Source organism: Narcine bancroftii, chromosome 1 (genome assembly GCF_036971445.1).
Source record: "Narcine bancroftii isolate sNarBan1 chromosome 1, sNarBan1.hap1, whole genome shotgun sequence".
NCBI lineage: Eukaryota > Metazoa > Chordata > Chondrichthyes > Torpediniformes > Narcinidae > Narcine > Narcine bancroftii.
This window is the reverse complement of record NC_091469.1, coordinates 291,156,359-291,176,277: the sequence shown is the minus strand read 5'-3', so window position 1 is coordinate 291,176,277 and position 19,919 is coordinate 291,156,359. Positions and strand designations below refer to the sequence as shown.

Below are 19,919 nucleotides of genomic sequence, written 5' to 3'. Positions count from 1 at the left end.
ACCAGCGGGGGTCGGGGACCAGAAGGAACGCGTCCCGGGCTGAGGGGGAGTGCCTCGACCACCTTCACTATTCCCCCCGCCCTTCCCCTTGTCCCCCCTCGCTCGCCCCTCCCCTTGTCGCCCTCGCTCCTCCCCTTGCATCCCCACGCCCCTCCCTTCACCCTCGCCCCCTTACTCTTTCCCTTGTTACCCCCATCTTCCTGTTGTTTCCCCCCTCTTCCTGTTGTTTCCCCTTGTCATTTCCTTCTCCTCGCTTCACCCCCCCCGTCCTCTCCCCCCTCCCCGTCCTCTCCCCCCTCCCCGTCCTCTCCCCCCTCCCCGTCCTCTCCCCCCTCCCCGTCCTCTCCCCCCTCCCCGTCCTCTCCCCCCTCCCCGTCCTCTCCCCCCTCCCCGTCCTCTCCCCCCTCCCCGTCCTCTCCCCCCTCCCCGTCCTCTCCCCCCTCCCCGTCCTCTCCCCCCTCCCCGACGTTCCCATCGTCTTCCCCCCACACTCCATCTCATCTCCCCCACCCTTGCCACCCCCTTCGCTCCTCTGCTCCCCTCTCACGCCTCATCTCCCCTCAGGCACCTGGTCATCCTTCCCCAGCCCACCTTCTTTCAGTAACTGTGTATCATTTGGATTTATAGCCCTGGGGATGTTTTTCGGTATTTGAGTTCATGCATTTTTTTTTAACACATTTTTTCTTTTTTTTTAAATTATGCTTTGTCTTGATTTTCCAGTATTCCTCATATATATCAAATTGTCTGCATTTTTTCTCTTTACATAAACTTGAATCTAAATATTCACACTCAAAACTTTAGCCTCTCTTTTCCTTTTCCGTGTAACAGCTGCACTTCAACTTTCTGGCGTTCGTGTAGCTTTTTCAGATTTCATGAATTTTTTTCATCAGTTTCAGCAAAGGGGAGATGGTCTTCCAGGACAGAAATGTTACCTGAGTTTTAGCTGTGCAAAATCTATCATGGTCAATCGATCTGGTAATCAGGTAACTATGTTTTGCTGCATGTGGCAGCTGAATTAAATCATTTTGCATCTATTCCACATTACTTGTGTAGGTCATCGAGCTTGACTTCGATCAGTTACCAGAGGGGGATGAAGTCATCAGTATCCTCAAACAGGAGCACACCCAGCTTCACATATGGATGGCCTTGGCGGTGAGTATTTTATGCTTTGCAGAGATGGAAACAATACAATTTCACAGTGACCAATGATTGGACAGGGTAAATATGTAGTGCTGTAGTAAAAGTTATCAGGGAGACGAGAACAGACCAAGTTAAAGTTTATTCTCACGCATGTCAAAATTGCAATAATAGAAGTTGTTTTTTAAACAGACTAGTAGACATCTCATGCTAGAGAAACTCAGCAGGTCTCACAGCATCTGCAGGAGGTCAAGATACTTAACCAAAATTTCGGGGCTCTTGAAGAAGGGCTCAGGGCAGAAATGTCACTAATATATCTTTCTCCTATGGACGCTGCGAGACCGGCTGAGTTCCTCCGGCATTTCTACTCCAAACACAACATCTGCAGACTTCCATGTTTCACTCCAGTTGACGTGCTTAGGACATTAGAAAAGTTCAGAGTTACAGAGAGAGAGAGAGATCAGTTGGTACGGAACTAAGGCAGGCTAATTTGACTATTTTAGGGTTCATTCAGGTGTCTGATTATGGCGGGAAAGAAACTATCCTTGAATCTTGGGCGTGATCTCACACTCGTGAATCTTCTTCCTGACGGGGGTTGGGGGGTGGTGAAGAGAATAGGGTTTTTTAGTGTGTTAGTTGCTTTCCAAGTCAGTGGGAGATGAAGATGGAGTTAATGGAGGGAAAGGCAGATGTATAGCAGCCTGAGCCATGTTCACAGCCTTCTGTAGTTTGTTGCGGTCTTGGGTGGAGCGGTTCCCATATCACATGGTGATGCCCCCGATAGAAATCTTTCCACAGTGCACCTGTACAGCATCAATGGGAGAAGAATTGTCATTATTTACTTTGGAACCCTTTAGCTGCCCTCTGTACTCTCAGTCTTGATGAAGGCTTTCACCTGAAATGTTGACAAATATTTTCCTCACTCTGTTGCTTGACCCAATGAGTTTCTCCAGCAGAACGTTTGTTTCTAACCTTCTGATGAATGGCAGCACAGTTGGTGTAGCGGTTAGCGCAATGCCTTTACGGCACCAGCAATCGAAACCAGAGTTCGAATCCTGTGCTGTCTGCAAAGAGTTTGTACATTCTCAACCTGTCTGCATGGGTTTTTTCCCCGGGGGCTCCAGTTTTCTCCCACCATTCAGAACATACCAGGGTGAAGGTTAATTGGGTGACACAGGGTTGTGGGCTGAAATGACCTGTTACGATGCTACATGTCTAAATTTTAAAATTTAAATGTAAAATAATTAAATTTATTACATCAAAGCATGCCATGTTTAGTAGGAAAGGAAAATAAATCAAGAAGAGATGAAGTAGACCCAATTTCTATGGGGCAGCACAAGGCACAAACTTTTGAAGTGGCAAGTAAAGGTATGAAGGCTTATTTTAAAAGCTGGCTTCAGAGAACAGAAAAAAACAAGGAAGTTATAGCTGGTTAAGTCTCAGCAGAATGGCTCCAGCTTTTATTGTAATTTGTTAATTTACAGAAGGGAAGAGTCACTGATGAAGTCAACATTTATGGCTTCCCTGGTAGTTCTTGAACTGGGTAGCAGACAAAGTCATTTCAGAGGGCTGCTAAAAGTCCATCACATTATTGTGTGTCTGGAGGCGCATGTAAGCCAGATTGGGCAAGGACAGCAGATGTGCTTCTGAAGAGAACATTAGTGAACTCTGCTACAATAGCTGGCGTTTTCACAATCACTATTTTCTTTAATCCATGCATAATTTGATGAAATAAAAATAATGCTCCAGTTTGTGATACCAGCCCCTGTAATTAATTCACAGTGGAAGCCCTGTATTTTGGTTTCCAGAAAGTGTGTGGCAAGAGACTTGCAAAAATAACAGTGAATGAAATTGTAGATGAGCTAGTAACTGGTTGAGAACTACAGGACAAAGAAGAGGCTCATTTTGTTTGTATGCAGTCCATAGTATCAGGCCTCAATATAGAAATGACAAAAACCCTTGTTATCGGCATTCAAGCAACCGGCAAAAATATCGTGGAAAATAATAGGTAAAGAATATGGAAATTTAATATTGGCATGCTGCACCATTAGTTTGCCTATCACACAACTCGTAATCTCAAGCAACCAGAAAATTTACTAACCTGGCCTCAATCAATCCCCATAAGTGCCGGATACCAGAGGTTTTATTGTTTCAGGATGTTTGTTTTTTATTCTTTCATGCAAATTGAAAATTTTTTTTTTCTTCAAGCTGGAGTACTTCAAGCAAGGAAAGACAGAAGATTTTGTGAAACTACTAGAGGCCGCTCGTATCGATGGAAACCTGGATTACCGAGATCATGAGAAGGACCAGATGACCTGTCTTGACACACTCGCTGCTTACTACGTACAGCAAGCTCGGAAAGAAAAGAACAAAGATGCAAAGAAAGAGCTCATCACGCAGGCCACCCTGCTGTACACCATGGCTGACAAAATCATCATGTACGACCAGGTATGTATGATGTCGAGATGCAGTGTGGTATTGTACACACTAGGATGAAATGGACATAGCAGGATGTAGAACAGTGCTTTGAAAGAGTAAGATGTAATCCTTCAGTGAGGTGAGAGGCAGTACTGCACAGTAGGTATGGTGCACTGAGGCAAGGATAATGATGTAGAGAATGGTGAAGGGTGTGTGGCACACTGCAGCAAGCAAAGGGGAAGATTGTGGTGTAATGCACTGAGGGGAAACATGAGATGTGACCTAACTGAGATGTTCGCAAACTCTGGCGTAAAGCTTTTCCATGGTACAGTTAACGTAATGGGTAGCGCGATGTTATTACAGCACCAGCCACCCGGGTTCTAATCCCACGCTGTCTGCAAGAAGTTTGTACATTCTCCCTGTCTGCTTGGGTTTCTGCCAGGTGCTCCAGTTTCCACCCTCTCTTTAAAACATAAGGGGGTTGTAAGTTAATTGGGTATTTGAGCGGCATGGTCTCATGGTTCAGAAGGGCCTGTTAGCATGCTGCATGTCTAAATTTAAAATCGAATTTAAACTGAGATGCAAGAGCCCATTGAAATATTACGATAGAAATTTCTAGCTCGAAGAGGGATCATGCTTGTCACTGAAATGTGGTGCCTATTCATCCCTATTACTCTCTCCAGTCAGTCCCTCAACCCTGTTTAGGATCCCCAAGTCCCAAGGTTCAAGAAAGTTTTGAAATGCCAGTTGACAATTGACTGAGAAGCATGGGTCAAGTTGAACAGACAGGGGTTTGACTGTGTTTGGTTTGGAGCAGCATTTGTCAGCAGATCTTTGTGTGAATAGTATCCACCAATCAGTGTAGCAGTCTTTACAGGTGTGCAGATGAGATGGATCAAATCTATCAACGAGAGGGGCTGCAAGAAAGGACAGGCATTGAAGAGTGTGGTAGAATAGTGGGATCTGGGAATATAGATCCATAATTCCCTGTAAGTGGTGTCATAGGTGGATCGGGTTGTAAAGAGATTTTGACTTATTGGCCTTCATAAATCAAGGTAGAGAGTACAGGAGATGGATTGTTATGGTAAAGTTGTATAAGACATTGGTGAAGCCAAATTTGGAGCATTGTGTGTAGTTTTGTTCGCGGGAAAGAGATCAATAAATTTGAAAGAGTGCAGAGAAGATTTACTAGGCTGTTGCCTGGGGTTCAGGAACTGAGTTACAGGAAAAGATTAAACAGATTAGGGACTTTATTTCCTGGAGTGCAGAAGGATGAGGGGAGATTTGATAGAGGTATTTAAAATTATGAGGGGGATAAACAGAGTAAATGTAGACAGGGTTTTTCCATTGAGGGTAGATGAGATACAAACCAGAGGACATGGGTTAAGACTGGAAGGGAAAAAATTTTGCGGAACTGTGATGGGGAACTTCTTCACACAGAGAGTGGTGGGGGTGTTGATCGAACTTCCAGCTGAAATGGTGAATGCGGCCTCAATTTTAACATTTAAGAAGAATTTAGACAGGTAAGTAGATGGGGGGGGGGGGGTCTATTGGGGTCAAAAAAAATGGTTCAGCACAGACTAGAAGGACTGAAGGGGCCTATTTCTGTGCTGTAATAGTCTATGGTTCTATATCTCATTAGTTTTGAAGTTGATCCCCAATGCTGCATGACAGGAGAACACGAGGGAAAAAGCATTAAGAAGGGAATGCCAATAAGGTGAAATAAAACAAGACTGTGAAGCATGAACACCAGAGTCCACCTGTGGCCCAAGTGGCGTGCAAGTTCGATGGAATTTATCAGTGTTCTGCTTGCCTAATGTGCTCTCTTGTCCTCAGAACCACTTGCTGGGGAGAGCATGCTTCTGCCTGCTGGAGGGGGATAAGATGGACCAAGCTGAGGCCCAATTCAATTTTGTGCTCAATCAGTCGCCGAGTAACATCCCTGCACTCCTAGGTAAGAATGCTGAAGGCAAGGTGTGCCACAGCCACTTGGCTCTAACTGGGAGGAGAGGCAGATTCTCCTCCCTCTAGATGAGTGGTTCTCAACCTTTTTTTTCCCCCACTTGCATTCCATCTTAAGTAATCATTTACTAACCACAGAGCACCTTGGGCGTAGGTTCTCTGTGGCTAGTAAGGGATTACTTAAAGTGGTATGTGAATGGGAAAACAGGTTGAGAACCACTGCTTTAGATCAACTGCAAAGAAATATAATTGACCATTGAGCAGTTAAATCACAGCAGGTATCCAGATTTTCAATACTTAAATGATGTGACACCCAAGTCCCACAGCTTCATTTACTGGAAAGTACTTTAGGCTGCTATGATCATGCTTCTTTCTCTTACAACCTTGGTGTCCCAAAGTCAAATGAAGTACCTTCCAAGTGCCATCACTACACTACTGAGTACAGCGAAGTGGGCAGCTTGTTTGTACATCGATCTCCACAAATTGCAGTCAACTGCTTGTTTTGTATGTTGTTGAGGCCAAACGTTAGAACATCCAGGAACATTCCCCTGCGTCAAAGAGCATTGTGCCTCCTCTGGAAGACTTCCCTCAGTACTGGCATTAAAGCACAATTTTGAGTTCAAGTAACTGAAATGGGATTCAAACTCTACATTTTCTATGTCAAGAGTTCAGAGTGCTCTCATTTGAAGTTTTTTTGGTACCAGAAGACAGTGTTATTGTAATATAGACTTCACCTGATTCATAATTTACTTTTCTTGCATCTTAATGCATAATTGGAAATGTCTATTAAATGATGAAAGAACTAAGTTCATGGGCTAGATTGGTGGGTCCCAGTCCAAGTAATCCACAGCTCAAAGTTCGTACATTGTTGTTAAAATATTGAGTAACCGCTGGCTTTTTTTGAAAAAACCCTCTGCAGGTAAAGCTTGTATCTCCTTCAATAAGAAAGATTACAGAGGTGCTCTGGCCTATTATAAAAAGGCTCTTCGGACCAATCCTGGATGTCCAGGTAAGAAATGAGGTGGTATGGTTTGTATGCTGCTACAGCATCAATGAACAGGACTGGGGATCGAATCCTATGCTGTCTGTAAGGAGTTTGTACGTTTTACCCGGGAGCTCTGGTTTCCTCTCACTGTTCGAAAAATACTGGGGGCTCGTGGGACAAAAGGAGCTGTTACCATGCTCTATGTCTAATTTTAATCAAATTTAAATGTCTCCAGGTACCACACAACAGTCAAAAGTGCTTACCGTATATTCTCGTGTAATAGTTGACCCCTCCACTTTTTTGGGCCAAAAATCATGTGTTTTCTGTATGACCCATGTAAAAGTCGACTCCCAACCCCCTTCCCCCTCTGTTTTTTTTGTCTTGAAAGCCCTCCCTTCTGAGCTTCCAATGGCTCAGCCGTCTGCCCATCTGGACTCCTGATGCCCCAACCGCCATCTAAGCTCCCGATGCCCGTCTGCCCTCCCATCCAAGCTCCCTACACCCCAGCTGCCCAACCACCTGAGCTCCCGATGCTCTGACTGCTTTCCCATCCGAACTCCTGACTCACACCCCTGCTGCCTACCTGCTCGAGCTCCCGGTGCCCCTGCTGCCCGCCCATCTGAGCTCCTGACACCCCAGCTGCCTTCCTGTCTGAGTTCCCGATGCCCAACCTCTGTGACAAAAGCCTGTTTGCATTTACTCTCTCTACATCCCTCATAACTTTGTATACCTTTATCAAATCTTCCTTCTAGCACTCCAGGGAATAAAGTCCTAACTTATTCAACCTTTTCCTATAAATCAGCCTTTCAAGTCCGAGTAATATCCTTGTAACTTTTTTCTTCACTTTTTCAATCTTTCTGTTAATTTAGTGCAAGACCAAAACGGCACACAATATTCCAATTTTGGCCTCACCAATGTCGTGGACAACTTCACCATCACATCCCAGCTACTGTACACAATACTTTGATTTGTCCCAATGTGCCAAAAGTTTTCTTTCTAACCCAATCTAACTGTGACACCACTTTCCAGGAGTTGTTTATCTGTATTCCCAGATCCCTCTGTTCTCCTGTAGTCTGCAGTTCCCCTCTGTTAACCATGTAAGTCCTCCCCTGGTTCTTCCTCCCAAAATTGTCCACATTAAATTCCTTCTGCCACTTTGCAGCCCATATTTCCAGTTGGTCCATTTCTCTTTTTTTTTTTTTTTTTTTTTTTAATTTTTTTATTTTTCACACCATAAATCACATTAGCCATGATATACACTATTTCTTTTCACACATATACAGTGACTTTTTCTCCCCCCCCCCCCCCTTTCCTCCCAAACCACCCCCCCACCCCCCCCTCTCATCCATTTTAGGTGTACAATCTAGGTTGCATTAAGCCAGTCAGACAATGTTGTCATTCAACAAAATTACACCAGAAATTCTACTGAGTCCATTCTTTTCTTTCCTTCTCCTTCCATCAACTTAGGTAATGTTTGTCCCCGGTAGGTTTTCGCTATTGTATTTAATGTAAGGCTCCTATACTTGTTCGAATATTTCAATATTATTTCTTAACCAATATGTTATTTTTTCTAATGGAATACATTTATTCATTTAAATTTGGTAGTTTCTTCCTTTTAATTTGGTTATGTATTCCATTAATATTTAAAGACATATAGTTCAGCGTAGCCCTTTTATATTTTGTTTATCTTCTCTTTCCGTTTTTCCATCATTACCTTTCCTCCTTTTCCATTTCTGTTTTCTTATTTTCAACTCTTCATAAGACAACATTCCTACAACATCTAACATTTTCCTTATTCTCCTATTTCTATCTTATTTATCCCCAATCTCCCCTTCACCTCCTGAGTTGTCCTTTATCCCTTGTCGGACAACCACATCTCCCCTCTCCATTTGGATTTGCGAATCCACTCGCAAGCGTCAACTGATTGTGCAGTGACCGCTATTTCCCCCCACCCCGCCTCCCCCAGAAAAGATTTCACTTTTCATATGTCACAAAGGTCCCTCTTTTAATTCCCTCCTTATTCTCTCTATTCCATTACCTTCCCTTATTAATTCTTGTCTATACTATCTATATTTTCCTCTAAGTACAGATACATTCATGTATGCTCATTGTCTCTATTCACTCTTATACCTCTTTACCTGCATACATATCAATCGTGATCATTTTTACTCTCATTACCCGTCTTCATCCCTCAGTCTATTTTTGTCTTTACCCACATACATATCAGTCGTGATCATTTTACCTCTCATTACCCGTCTTCCTCCCTCAGTCTATTTTTGTAATTGTTCTGCAAATTTTCGTGCTTCTTCTGGATCCGAGAATAGTCTGTTTTGCTGTCCTGGAATAAATATTTTCAATACCGCTGGATGCTTTAGTATAAATTTATACCCTTTCTTCCATAAAATCGCCTTTGCTGTATTGAACTCTTTTCTCTTCTTTAGGAGTTCAAAACTTATATCTGGATAAATGAAGATTTTTTGCCCTTTATACTCCAGTGGTTTGTTGCCCTCTCTTACTTTTTCCATTGTCTTCTCCAGTACCTTTTCTCTTGTAGTATATCTTAGGAATTTTACTACAATAGATCTTGGTTTTTGTTGTGGTTGTGGTTTAGAGGCCAATACTCTATGTGCCCTTTCTATTTCCATTTCATGCTGTAGTTCTGGACATCCTAGGGTCTTAGGGATCCACTCTTTTATAAACTCCCTCATATTCTTGCCTTCTTCATCTTCCTTAAGGCCCACTATCTTTATGTTATTTCTTCTGTTATGGTTTTCCATTGTATCTATTTTTTGAGCTAGTAGTTCTTGTGTCTCTTTAGTTTTTTTATTAGATTTCTCCAATTTCTTTTTTAAGTCTTCTACCTCCATTTCTGCTGCTACTGCCCGCTCTTCCATCTTGTCCATTTTTTTTCCCATTTCTGTTAAGGTCATCTCCATTTTAATTATTTTCTCCTCTGTGTTGTTTATTCTTTTTCTTAAATCCTTAAATTCCTGTGTTTGCCATTCTTTAAATGATTCCATGTATCCTCTAATAAGAGCAAGTATATCCTTTACCTTGCCTCTCTTTTCTTCTTCTATTTCACCATACTCTTCCTCTTCTTCTTCCTCTGGGTTGACCATCTGTTGTTTCTTTGTTGCCCTTTCCTCCTCTTCTATCTTGTTTCTATTGTCTTCTGTGGTCTCTTCTTGCTGCAGGTGTTCTGCAGCTGTCGTTGCCGGCTGTGGAGATCGACTCCCCAGCTGGTCCCCCCTCCCGTCGGTGTGTTTTTTTTCATTCGCGTCGCGCATGCGCGAAACTTCGCGCATGCGCGGTTGCGCACTTTTACTCGGCTCTGCGAGCCATTTTTGTAGTCCATTATTTACCGACCTGAGGGAGCGGGTTTCTCTCTCCGCAGCGGGCCTCTTCGGACAGGTAAGGCCTTCACCTTTTCCCTCCTTTGTCTTCTCTTCCTCTCTTCTTACCGTTGCTTTCGACTTTTCTTTTTTTGTCGCCATCTTCTTTCCACCTTTATACTCACTTTTCTGTAACTTTTATTTCTGTGCCTTTGTGTTTTCTCTTGTTTTTCCCGACTTTTCTGGAGAGGGCTGGAGTTCACCGTCCGGCCACTACTCCATCGCGTGACTCCTTCAGTTGGTCCATTTCTCACTGCAAGTTTTGAGAGCCTTCTTCACTGTCCACTACATCCTAGTCTTGGTGTCATCTGCTAACTTTTACCATATTATCATTCAGATTGTTGATATAAACCAGCCATTCTCAATGCTGGGGGCCACAGCACTTTTAAGTAAAAGCCTTGTTTTCTCTCTCTTCATGTAACATAAATATTTTTTTAATGTAGTCAGTAGGGGGGTAGGCAAGAAGTATGGAAGAAACCAAAACTTGACAGCATCACAGGGAAGAGGGAGTGGAGTCCTAGGGGAGGCCCATAGCCAAAAAAGTTGAGAATAGCTGATATAGATGACAAATAACAACAGATCCAGCGTTGATTTTGTTGCACCCGAAGGGCACTTGGATATTTTGTCTTTTTGATAACAAATATACAGTATGTAGAAACTTTTTTATGCAATTTTATTAAAAACACACCAAAATGGTAGAGGAACTCGACTGGTTTTTCAATGTCCATATAAAGCAAAAGATATATTGCCGATGTTTCAGGCCTGAGCCCTTCTTCAATGAATTTCATTGTTGATTACTTCTCATTGCAACTTCCTGTGTTAATCAAAATAATGAACCATTTCTTGTTTATCGAAGAATAAAACATGGACATATCTGACTGTAGGAACAATGGAAAAGTTGCTTCCTGATATCCCCTCCCCCTTTGAGGTGGCAAGGACTGCTTAAAAAATGAGCAGGCGTCTGTTGTGATGAACGTCTCAGGTTGTGGCCACCTGTTCCTTGTTTTCACAGCTGAAGTGCGGCTGGGCATGGGCCATTGCTTTGTGAAGCTGAGTAAGCTGGAGAAAGCTCGGTTAGCATTTGGAAGGGCTCTCGACCTCAACCCTAAGTGTGTGGGGGCACTTGTGGGGCTTGCTGTCCTGGAACTAAATAATAAGGAGGTGAGTTGCCTGCTTGGGATGGGGCTTTCCGTCATACTGTTTTACAGCACAGAAACAAGTTGCCTGGTCCAATGTCCACGCCGATTAAGTTGTTTACCTAAGCAAGTCCCCTTACCCTGCATTTGTCCTGAATCCAGATTTATTGTCAGAGTGCAGACATGACATGCAACCCTGAGATTCTTTTTCCTGCAGGCCAGGCAGAATCACCACTTATTGGTAGTGCCAAAAAAATACTGAAGTGTACACTACAGAGAGAATTAAAACAATCTACTGAACACTATAGTTGCACCTGCTTTTACCTCTTCCTCTGGCAGCTCATTCCATATTCTCACCTCCCTCTTTGTGAAACAGAAGCCGCTCCAGTCCCTTTAAAATCGTTCCCCTTTTTACTTAAATCTGTGCTATATAGTGGTAGACCTCCCCTCTCTGGGAACAAGAGTGCAACTATTTGCCTTATCCATATCCTTCATGGTTATATGTGTCTATAATGTCCCCCCCCACAGTATCCTAGTTTCCGAGGATAAAATCCCAGCCTCCCCTTGTACCTCAAGTCTGCCAGTTCTGGTAACATTCTCATGAATCTTTTCTGTATCCATTCCATGAATACCTTTCTGACAGGTGGGTGACCAGAACTGCACATATACTTTAAGTGGTCTCACCAACTTGTTGCAGAGTGATAACATGATGTCCCACCTGCAGTAGTCAATGCCCTGACAGTGAAGCCAAGCATGCTAAATGTTTTCTTCATCACCATATATACCTGGGTGCTCCACTCTCCTGGGCCCTGCCTTTTCTTGTGTCATAGACACAAGTGCAATGCACATATGCACTAAAATTCTCGCTTGCTGCAGCAACACAGGTACATAACCTATCAAAGTCCAACACCTTGCATTGTACCAGAGGTTCCACAGGACTGTTGTAGGTCAGATGTAGAAAATTGTAGTTGGATTTGCACGTAGAGGAACCCACAGACTGTGGGGCAACTTGCGGTCGGGGAACTCTCAATTGCTGTAGGCTGCTGGAGACTGGGTCATGGGAACCAGGAATCAGAGCTAGGATTTGAGAGGGTGCTGAGGGCAAGAAGGGTTCCCGAAGGAGGCCTCAGGCACTGACGGCTTCCTGATTGTATCAGAGGTTTGGATCTTGAGCTTGAGTTGCCGATGGATCGAACAGGTGTCTGTGCAGATGCAAAGGCTGCGGGAGCGGTGGAGACGAATCCACGGACACTCAGCGCCTCTGAATGGACCCTCTTTTGCTTCTCTTTCTCTGACTGTAAGTGGCCCTGGATGACACTTTGTACCTTTGGCAGACAGAAGGCAATTTTGTGTAATATTACATTCTGTACTATTACATGACACTGTCTTGAATCTTGATTTAATACTGAATTTAAAATGGGTACAACTGCAGAAAACAAACTCATTCTAAGGTCAAGGTGAAAGCCTATATTTATTGCTCACTCCGTGAGATAACGGTAGTGAACAGCCATCTTGAAAAGCTTCACACTATCTATTAAAGGACCTTCTGTGAAGCTTTTGTGTAAGGGATTTATGAACTGTTGAGTTATGAATCATCTAAACATAAAAGAATTGACAGGTTGTAGTTTAAAATCTTGCTGGCAATGAAGGGAAATTGGATATTATTTAAAATCCAACACTGGCTGTTTAATGTGGCCTATTAATTATTAATTATTCCCACGCATTCCCGACCATAATTTCTGAGGTAAAGAAACAATGCTGGAGCAACTCAGCTGGTCACACAGTGTACTTTATTTAGTAAAGATAAAGATACATAACCAATGCTTCAGGCTTGAGCCCTCATCATATATTATCTTTACTACATAAAGTGTACTGTGTGACCAGCTGAGTTTCTCCAGCGTTGTGCTTTTACTTCAACCACGGTGTCTGCAGACTTTTATGTTTTACCTCCATAATTTCTGAAAATCTACAATGTTCCTGAAGAAAAGTAATCTTGTTTAAGTGAACTGTACAGGTTGGGTGTCCATTCAGCTCACTGCACCTGTAGAGGCTCTTTTTTTAAAAAAAAGTTTTCTAATAGGCCGCGACACTTTTTTTCCCTTCAGAGTAGATTTTCCTTCACGAGTATAAACCTGGTTTTGCTTTGAAAATGACTTTTGAATCTACTTGTATCCCCTTATCAGACCATGCATTGCAGGTCATAGTAGTTAGAAAGAACTGCATGACAGGGTGGCACTTTACAGAAGTTGTGGCAGTCTCCTTTAGATGATCTTACTAAAATCTCCAACTAACTCATGGAAGATCAGAGGAAGTTCTTCCTGGGATGGTCGGTTCCTGTTTGGGACATATTGGAGGAGAGGTATGATCGAGACTGGAAGCTAGCTTTGCACAAATTTCTGTCATGCTACACTTAAACATTTGCTGTAATGTACATTGAAACACCTTAATTTCATGAAAGGATCTTTGTAAATGTAAAATCTTTGCTTCCAGCTCATGAGCCGCCTTATCAAAGTATGGCACAGCTAGCGTAGCAGTTAGCACAACCTTGTTCAGCGCCAGCAATCAGGACCCGGGTGCAAATCCACCGCTATTTTTAAGGAGTTTGTACGTTCTCCCCATGTCTTTGTGGGTTTCCTCTAGGTACTCCGGTTTCCTCCCACTGTTTGAAATGTACCGGGGATTGTAGGTCAATTGGGATATAATTGGGCTCATGGGCTGGAAGGGCCTGTACCTTGTATGTCTAAATTTAAAATCAAAGTGGTTTCACATTGTAGGATGGATTACCAGGAAAAGGGGTTTGGGAAAACACTGAATGATACTGTGGAAAGAGCAGAGTGAGAAAGCTGGAGTGGGCAGTTCCAGCTGATTCCACAGGAAGGAGGAAGTGAAATTGGCTCTGTGGCTTCTTCCACTTCTCAAATAACTGATCTGTGTTTGCAATCATCAATTGCATTAATCCTGAAAAGTGTGGTGTTCTTCTCGCATGTATAAACGTCATCAACAAATGCTGTAGATTTTATCTTGTGTTCCTGGAGTGAGCTGGTCCTGGTTTCGTGAATATTGAATGAACTGCGAACTGATCAAACCTTTACTGTTTCTCCAGGCTGATTCTATCAAAAATGGTGTGCAGCTGCTTTCAAGAGCTTACACAATTGATCCCAGCAACCCAATGGTGTTAAATCACTTGGCCAACCACTTCTTCTTCAAAAAGGTATCGCACATGCATGTGATCGTGAATTGAGTTTTGCAGTTTTGTATTGCAGCGTAAACTCGGGTCAGGTCACCCCTCTATCGACTCCCATCGGCACCTTCCGATGCCTCGGAAAAGCAGCCAGCATAATAAAGGACTCATCCCTCCTGACCACGTTCTCTTCTTTCTCTTTCCTCCCATTGGGAAGAAGAGTGTGAAGTCACACGCTAATAAATAAAGGATGTAATCAGTGTACAGAATGAACCTCACAAGAGTGAAATAACATCACCCTTACTCTGCTCGAGCTGATCTCTCACTGTAACCCTGCTCTCTTTACTGCCTTTTATTCTGTATTTGTATATGGATAGACTTGCTGAATAACATCCAAAGCAAATATTTTCTCTGTACCTTGACGCAAGCACAATAAATGTAGACATGAAATGGAGTAATTCAAGGGTGCATTAAAATAATTAATTGAGGTCTTCAAATCCGAAGAATAATTAAGAATTCGAGCACACCTGCTGCAAGAATGTCAGCTGTGAGCCAAACCTGGGTCCCTGCACAAGCTGGGAACTGGCAAATGAGCAGCTCACAGATGCTAGGCAATGTCAACATTCTGCTTCACACAGAACACAAGCCATGGGTCCCCCGATACCTTCCACTTTCCTGCATTCGGCCCATATCCCTCTCACCCTTTCCTGTCTGCGTGCCTGTTAGAGCATCTTTTTGACCTGGAGCATGGAAGATTTGATGGATAGGTTTGGAATTGAGAGGGGGAATACATGGAGTGAATGTGGGGTGGACTTTTTTCCATTGAGGGTGGGTGGGATGCAGGCCGGAGGACATGGGTGGGGGGTGGGGAGGGGTGACTTCTTCACATGGCAGTATAGAGTGAGCTGCTGGCTGAGGTAATGAATGCAGGCTCAGTTTAGGCCTTTGAGAGGAGTTTTGACGGGTGCATGGATGGGAGAGTTATGGAGGGCTGTGGACTGGGTATGGGTCAGTGGGCCTGGGCAGAGGAAGTGGTTCGGCACAGACTGGAGGGGCCAAGTGGGCCTGTTTCTGTGCTGTAGTATTCTATTCTATGAAAGTGGAAAAAAGCCTTCCTGATTAAAATTATTGGAAGCCTTTCAAATTGTCGTCATAGCAGGTCCCTGAATGTTTAGTTTTTGTGAGTAAAAGAACCTAATGACCTTGACCTGTATGATTTGGTCAATTTTTAACTCAAAGGTGGCCAAACCCCAGCCTCAGTTGTACCATTTTCTCAGTCACTTGGCTGTGTAGTGCCAGCTCTGCCAATGACCATCTTGAGAATGAGTTTATATAAAAGAACAGTACCACGTTCATTCCTAACAAAAATTACTGAGTTTGAAGTTTCAGAAACTGGCTTTACACTTAAAAAGAACTTAATTGGCTTTAACGCGTTGGGATATCTTGAGGTGAAAAGCAGCTTAGTTCCTAGTTTAAACCAGCCGTTCTTGACCTTTTTTCTAGCTATGGCCCTCTTAGGGTTCTGCTAAAAGTTTATGGGCTCCCTTCCCTGTGAAGCAGTCATGTTTAGTTGATTTCTTCCATACTGCTCTCCTAGTGACTACATCAAAAACATGAAAAATATTGTATGATTTCAGTCCGTGCCGCCCTTCAATGCGCTGTAGGCACCTTTGAGCTTGGCTGGTTTAAGCTATTGGTTTGTTAGCTGCTTCCCTGGTCCGAAAGTTCCACGTGTAAAGTCAAGATCCCAAATAATCTTCAAATCCATCTTCCAGCTCATTCGCAACTGCCTCAAATTACTGGTCCCAAATCACTTTGGCATTTTAAAACTATTCTTTCAATCTTCTCTTCCTGAAATTCAATCCAAGTGAAACAACAAGTGGAAAGGAACGAGATCTTCGGTTGCATTAGTTGAATGCAATTTTATATTGATAGTAGAATACTATGAAGTTTACCTGTCTGGTTCCTTCAACAGTTGTCCCAACTCTTCTCTCCACACATCCGAGTTCCTCCGCTAGTTTTTTTTTGCCATGGAGTTTGGTTTCCTGATTTCATATTCTCATTCATCTTTAGGATTACAGCAAAGTACAGCACCTGGCTCTTCATGCTTTCCACAACACTGAGGTGGAGGCTATGCAAGCAGAGAGTTGTTACCAGTTAGCCAGATCCTTCCACGTCCAGGTGAGTTACTGCAAACCTTTCAGTCATGCTTGCCTCCGCTTTTAAAACTTAGACATACAGCATGGTCCCTTCTGACCCACAAGCCCATGCTGCCCAATTACCCTACAGCCCCTGTACGTTATGGAGGGTGGGAGGAAACCCACTCAGTCGTGGGGAGTATGTACAAACTCCTTACAGACAGCACCGGATTTGAACCCAGGTATCTGCCACTGTAATAGCGTTGCGCTAGCTACTACACTAACCGTGGTGCTGTGTATTAAGAATGGTGTTCCCTCTAAGCTATGTATGGGTGTGCGTGCACACATTTTGCAACCAGTGCACAAAGGAAATGAATGTGTGCACCAAAGGTTAGTTACCTAAATTAATGCAGTAATTAATAATTATACTTGTTGAAAATAATCTCTTAGCTAACCATTTATGTTAGCTAGTTAAGTCGGTTTAAAAATACCGCATTTGCATATCACTAAGACACCTCACCTTTCCTGTTTCGGTTTGTCCAGCTGCTGCCATGTTTGGCACAGTGTGTTCATATAAAGTTTAAGACGACCTGTTTCAAATTCTGTAGCTAGCTTGTGATTGAAAAAAATATTGATTCATGATGTCAAATTCAAAAGAACTGCAAGTTTGTTTAAAGTTGAATGGCTTAAAAAAATAGTAGAATCTGCTACACCAAAAGCTCAAGAGGTCATGAATGTTCAGCTGCGAGAAATATTTAGGTATGATTTGGAAGCTGGAGTTATCTGTTTATATTGCCATGATTGGAAAGTTGTTGGAGAATTTGCTATCAATTATATAAAAGTTTTATTAGTCTAGATAGAGTTTACAAAGAATGGGTAAGTGTTGAAGATAGGAGAGAGAAAAAGTAAATGGGTGACTTAAATATGGATGTTATTCTGTACAGTTTTATGCCAACTATTTTGTAAACCTATATAAATTGTGCTATGTGGGAAGATTTTCACATTAAGCATCTGGATAGTTTGTCAACTAGCTTTATAATTGATAGAGTGTCGATTTAACCATTTCCAGCAACTTGAATAATAATAATCTGTGAATTAATTAGTGTTATTATTAATTTATTTCGACATTGCATCACATAAAAAATAAAAAATATTCATCCATGTTTTATTTAATGGAACAACAAACTGAACAAAGTTCGAAGTATAGAATAAAATCTTAACTAATACATTACTTTGTAGAATTCAATCATACATGTATTATATTAAAACATTTCAGCACAGTTTAATTCGCCATGAGAGATCGGCTGTGCCAGAATTATCTTGAAACAATTTCAAGTTTACATTTGCACAAGCATTCAGTGCACACAGACTTTTGTCACAGGAAAAAAATTTGCAGAATTTTAAGTAGGGGGTGTGTGCGTGTTTGAGTGAGGATTCCATGGCCAAGAGTGGTGTAATGGGCTGACACTATGTGGGGTACCAGTGTTGCATATTGTGTACCTCGATTCTAACGTAATTTTGGTATTTGCCATCGCTAACTAGAGATTCTTTGCTCTTGTTCCAGGGTGATTATGATCAGGCTTTCCAGTACTACTATCAAGCTACTCAGTTTGCTTCCACTACCTTTGTCCTGCCCTTCTTTGGCCTTGGGCAAATGTACATTTATCGAGGGGACAAGGAGAATGCTGCCCAGTGCTTTGAGAAAGTTCTTAAGGCCTACCCTAACAATTATGAAACTATGAAAATTCTCGGTTCGCTCTATGCCACTTCAGAGGAACAGGAGAAGAGGGAAGTTGCAAAGGTACACAACTTCAGCTTGCTGACTTTCCCAGCTTAGCTGTTAACTTTGTATTGGTGTGTCATTTCATGGTTTCAAATGCTTTTCTGTAAAATGTTATCTTGTTTATAAGGGACACCTAAAGAAAGTGACGGAACAGTACCCGGATGATGTGGAGGCTTGGATTGAATTGGCTCAGATCCTCGAACAGTCAGATATCCAGGTACAGAGGCAATAATGGACTGGTGAATCAGCAACTGAGGCATGATCTAGTGGAAGAGAAATCCAAATTAGGTTTATTGCCACGAACACGTTGCAAAATTTGTTGTTCTGCGGCAGCAGTATTGCGCATTACTGGTGCAAAAATTGCTATCAATTATATTTCCATAAATACACTTTTTTAAATTAGTGCAAATGAAGAGAAAAGGGTGAGGTAGTGCCTGTCCATTCAGAAATCTGATGGCAGAGGGAAAGAAACTGTCCTTGTGCCACGGAGTGCTCATCTTTAGGATCCTGTACCTTTTTCCCAATGGTAGAGTGGATAGAGCATGGCCTGGGTGGTGGGGGTCCTCGATGGATCCAGTCTTTCAGGTCGATGACCTTTTTCTGATCTGCAAGTTAGAGGTGGGGGTTTTAAACCAGTACAGAGGCTGAGATAACATAATAGTGAGGTAAGATGATATTAATAATCCAAGACAGAAGAGGTTTTGTGCAATATTAAGAAAGACTAATAAGGGTCCAGAGGAGTTGTAAATGCAGCAGCAGAATCGCTGCAATGATGTGGTTCAGTGATTGGCCACCGAATGTATTGACAAAGGCCAAAACAGGAGGGCTGAGTAATGGTGTGGTGGGCTAACTACACCAGCTGGTACTTGGTATTGCAGGGTTTGGTGCAGTAAATGTGTTTGCATTCTCTCTGCAGGGTGCACTATCAGCCTATGGTACAGCTACACGTATCCTTCAGGAGAAAGTGCAGGCTGATGTCCCTCCTGAGATCCTCAACAATGTCGGGGCACTTCATTTCCGCCTGGGAAACTTGGGTGAAGCTAAGGTAATCTCTTAAAGCATTTAAACCAGCCCACCTGCCTTTCCATCTGATCCAGATTAAGGCACATGGCAACCACATATTTGGTTCAAAATTGGTTTGGCCATGGAAGTCAGAGGGTACTGGTGGAGGGGTATCACTGGCTAGAGATCAATGGTGTTACACACCAATCCTATATAGAAAACAGGCTCTTTGGCCTACCATGTCTATGTTAATGTATACTATCCCAAAGTCCAAGTTTAGATTTATTGTCAGAGTACATATATGGCATCACATACAGCCCTGAGATTCTTTTTTCCTGTGGGCCATCCAGAATTACCACTCAACAAAAGATATATATACAAAAGAAAGAAATGTGAACAAACAGAAAGTGCACAAATAAGAGTCTTTAAATAAGTCCCTGATTGAGTTTGTTGTTGAGGAGTCTGATGGTGGAGGGGGAGCAGCTGTTCCTGAACCTGATGGTGCGAGTCTTGTGGCACTGAGACCTCTTTCCTGATGGCAGCAGCGAGAACAGAGCGTGTGCTGGGTGGTGTGGATCCTTGATGATCGCTGCTGCTCTCTGACGGCAGTATTCCCTGTAGATGTTCTCGATGGTGGGGAGGGTTTTGCCTGTGATATCCTGGGCTGTGTCCACTACCTTTTGCGGGGCTTTGCGCTCAGGGGCATTGGTGTCCCCAAACCAGGCCGTGATCCAGCCGGTCAGCACACTTTCTACCACACACCTATTGAAATTGGGAAGGTTTTT

General features: G+C 42.9%; 1 protein-coding gene across 2 annotated transcripts in view; it reads left to right on the top strand.

Annotated features, from left to right (window-relative positions):
- The window catches only part of ctr9 (CTR9 homolog, Paf1/RNA polymerase II complex component), a 39,768-nt gene that overhangs the window by 115 nt on the left and 19,734 nt on the right, over positions 1–19,919 (top strand). Inside the window, exons 1-11 of one of the 2 annotated variants that reach the window (XM_069903757.1) lie at positions 540–645; positions 1,054–1,152; positions 3,346–3,585; positions 5,392–5,509; positions 6,437–6,526; positions 10,907–11,055; positions 14,134–14,241; positions 16,285–16,392; positions 17,914–18,150; positions 18,260–18,349; positions 19,049–19,177. In XM_069903757.1, coding sequence (XP_069759858.1) covers positions 1,141–1,152; positions 3,346–3,585; positions 5,392–5,509; positions 6,437–6,526; positions 10,907–11,055; positions 14,134–14,241; positions 16,285–16,392; positions 17,914–18,150; positions 18,260–18,349; positions 19,049–19,177 — 1,281 coding nt within the window. In that variant the 5' untranslated portion in view covers positions 540–645; positions 1,054–1,140. Of the gene's footprint in view, positions 1–539; positions 646–1,053; positions 1,153–3,345; positions 3,586–5,391; positions 5,510–6,436; positions 6,527–10,906; positions 11,056–14,133; positions 14,242–16,284; positions 16,393–17,913; positions 18,151–18,259; positions 18,350–19,048; positions 19,178–19,919 lie in introns of those variants that run through there. The other variant, XM_069903747.1, reaches the window with a different exon arrangement.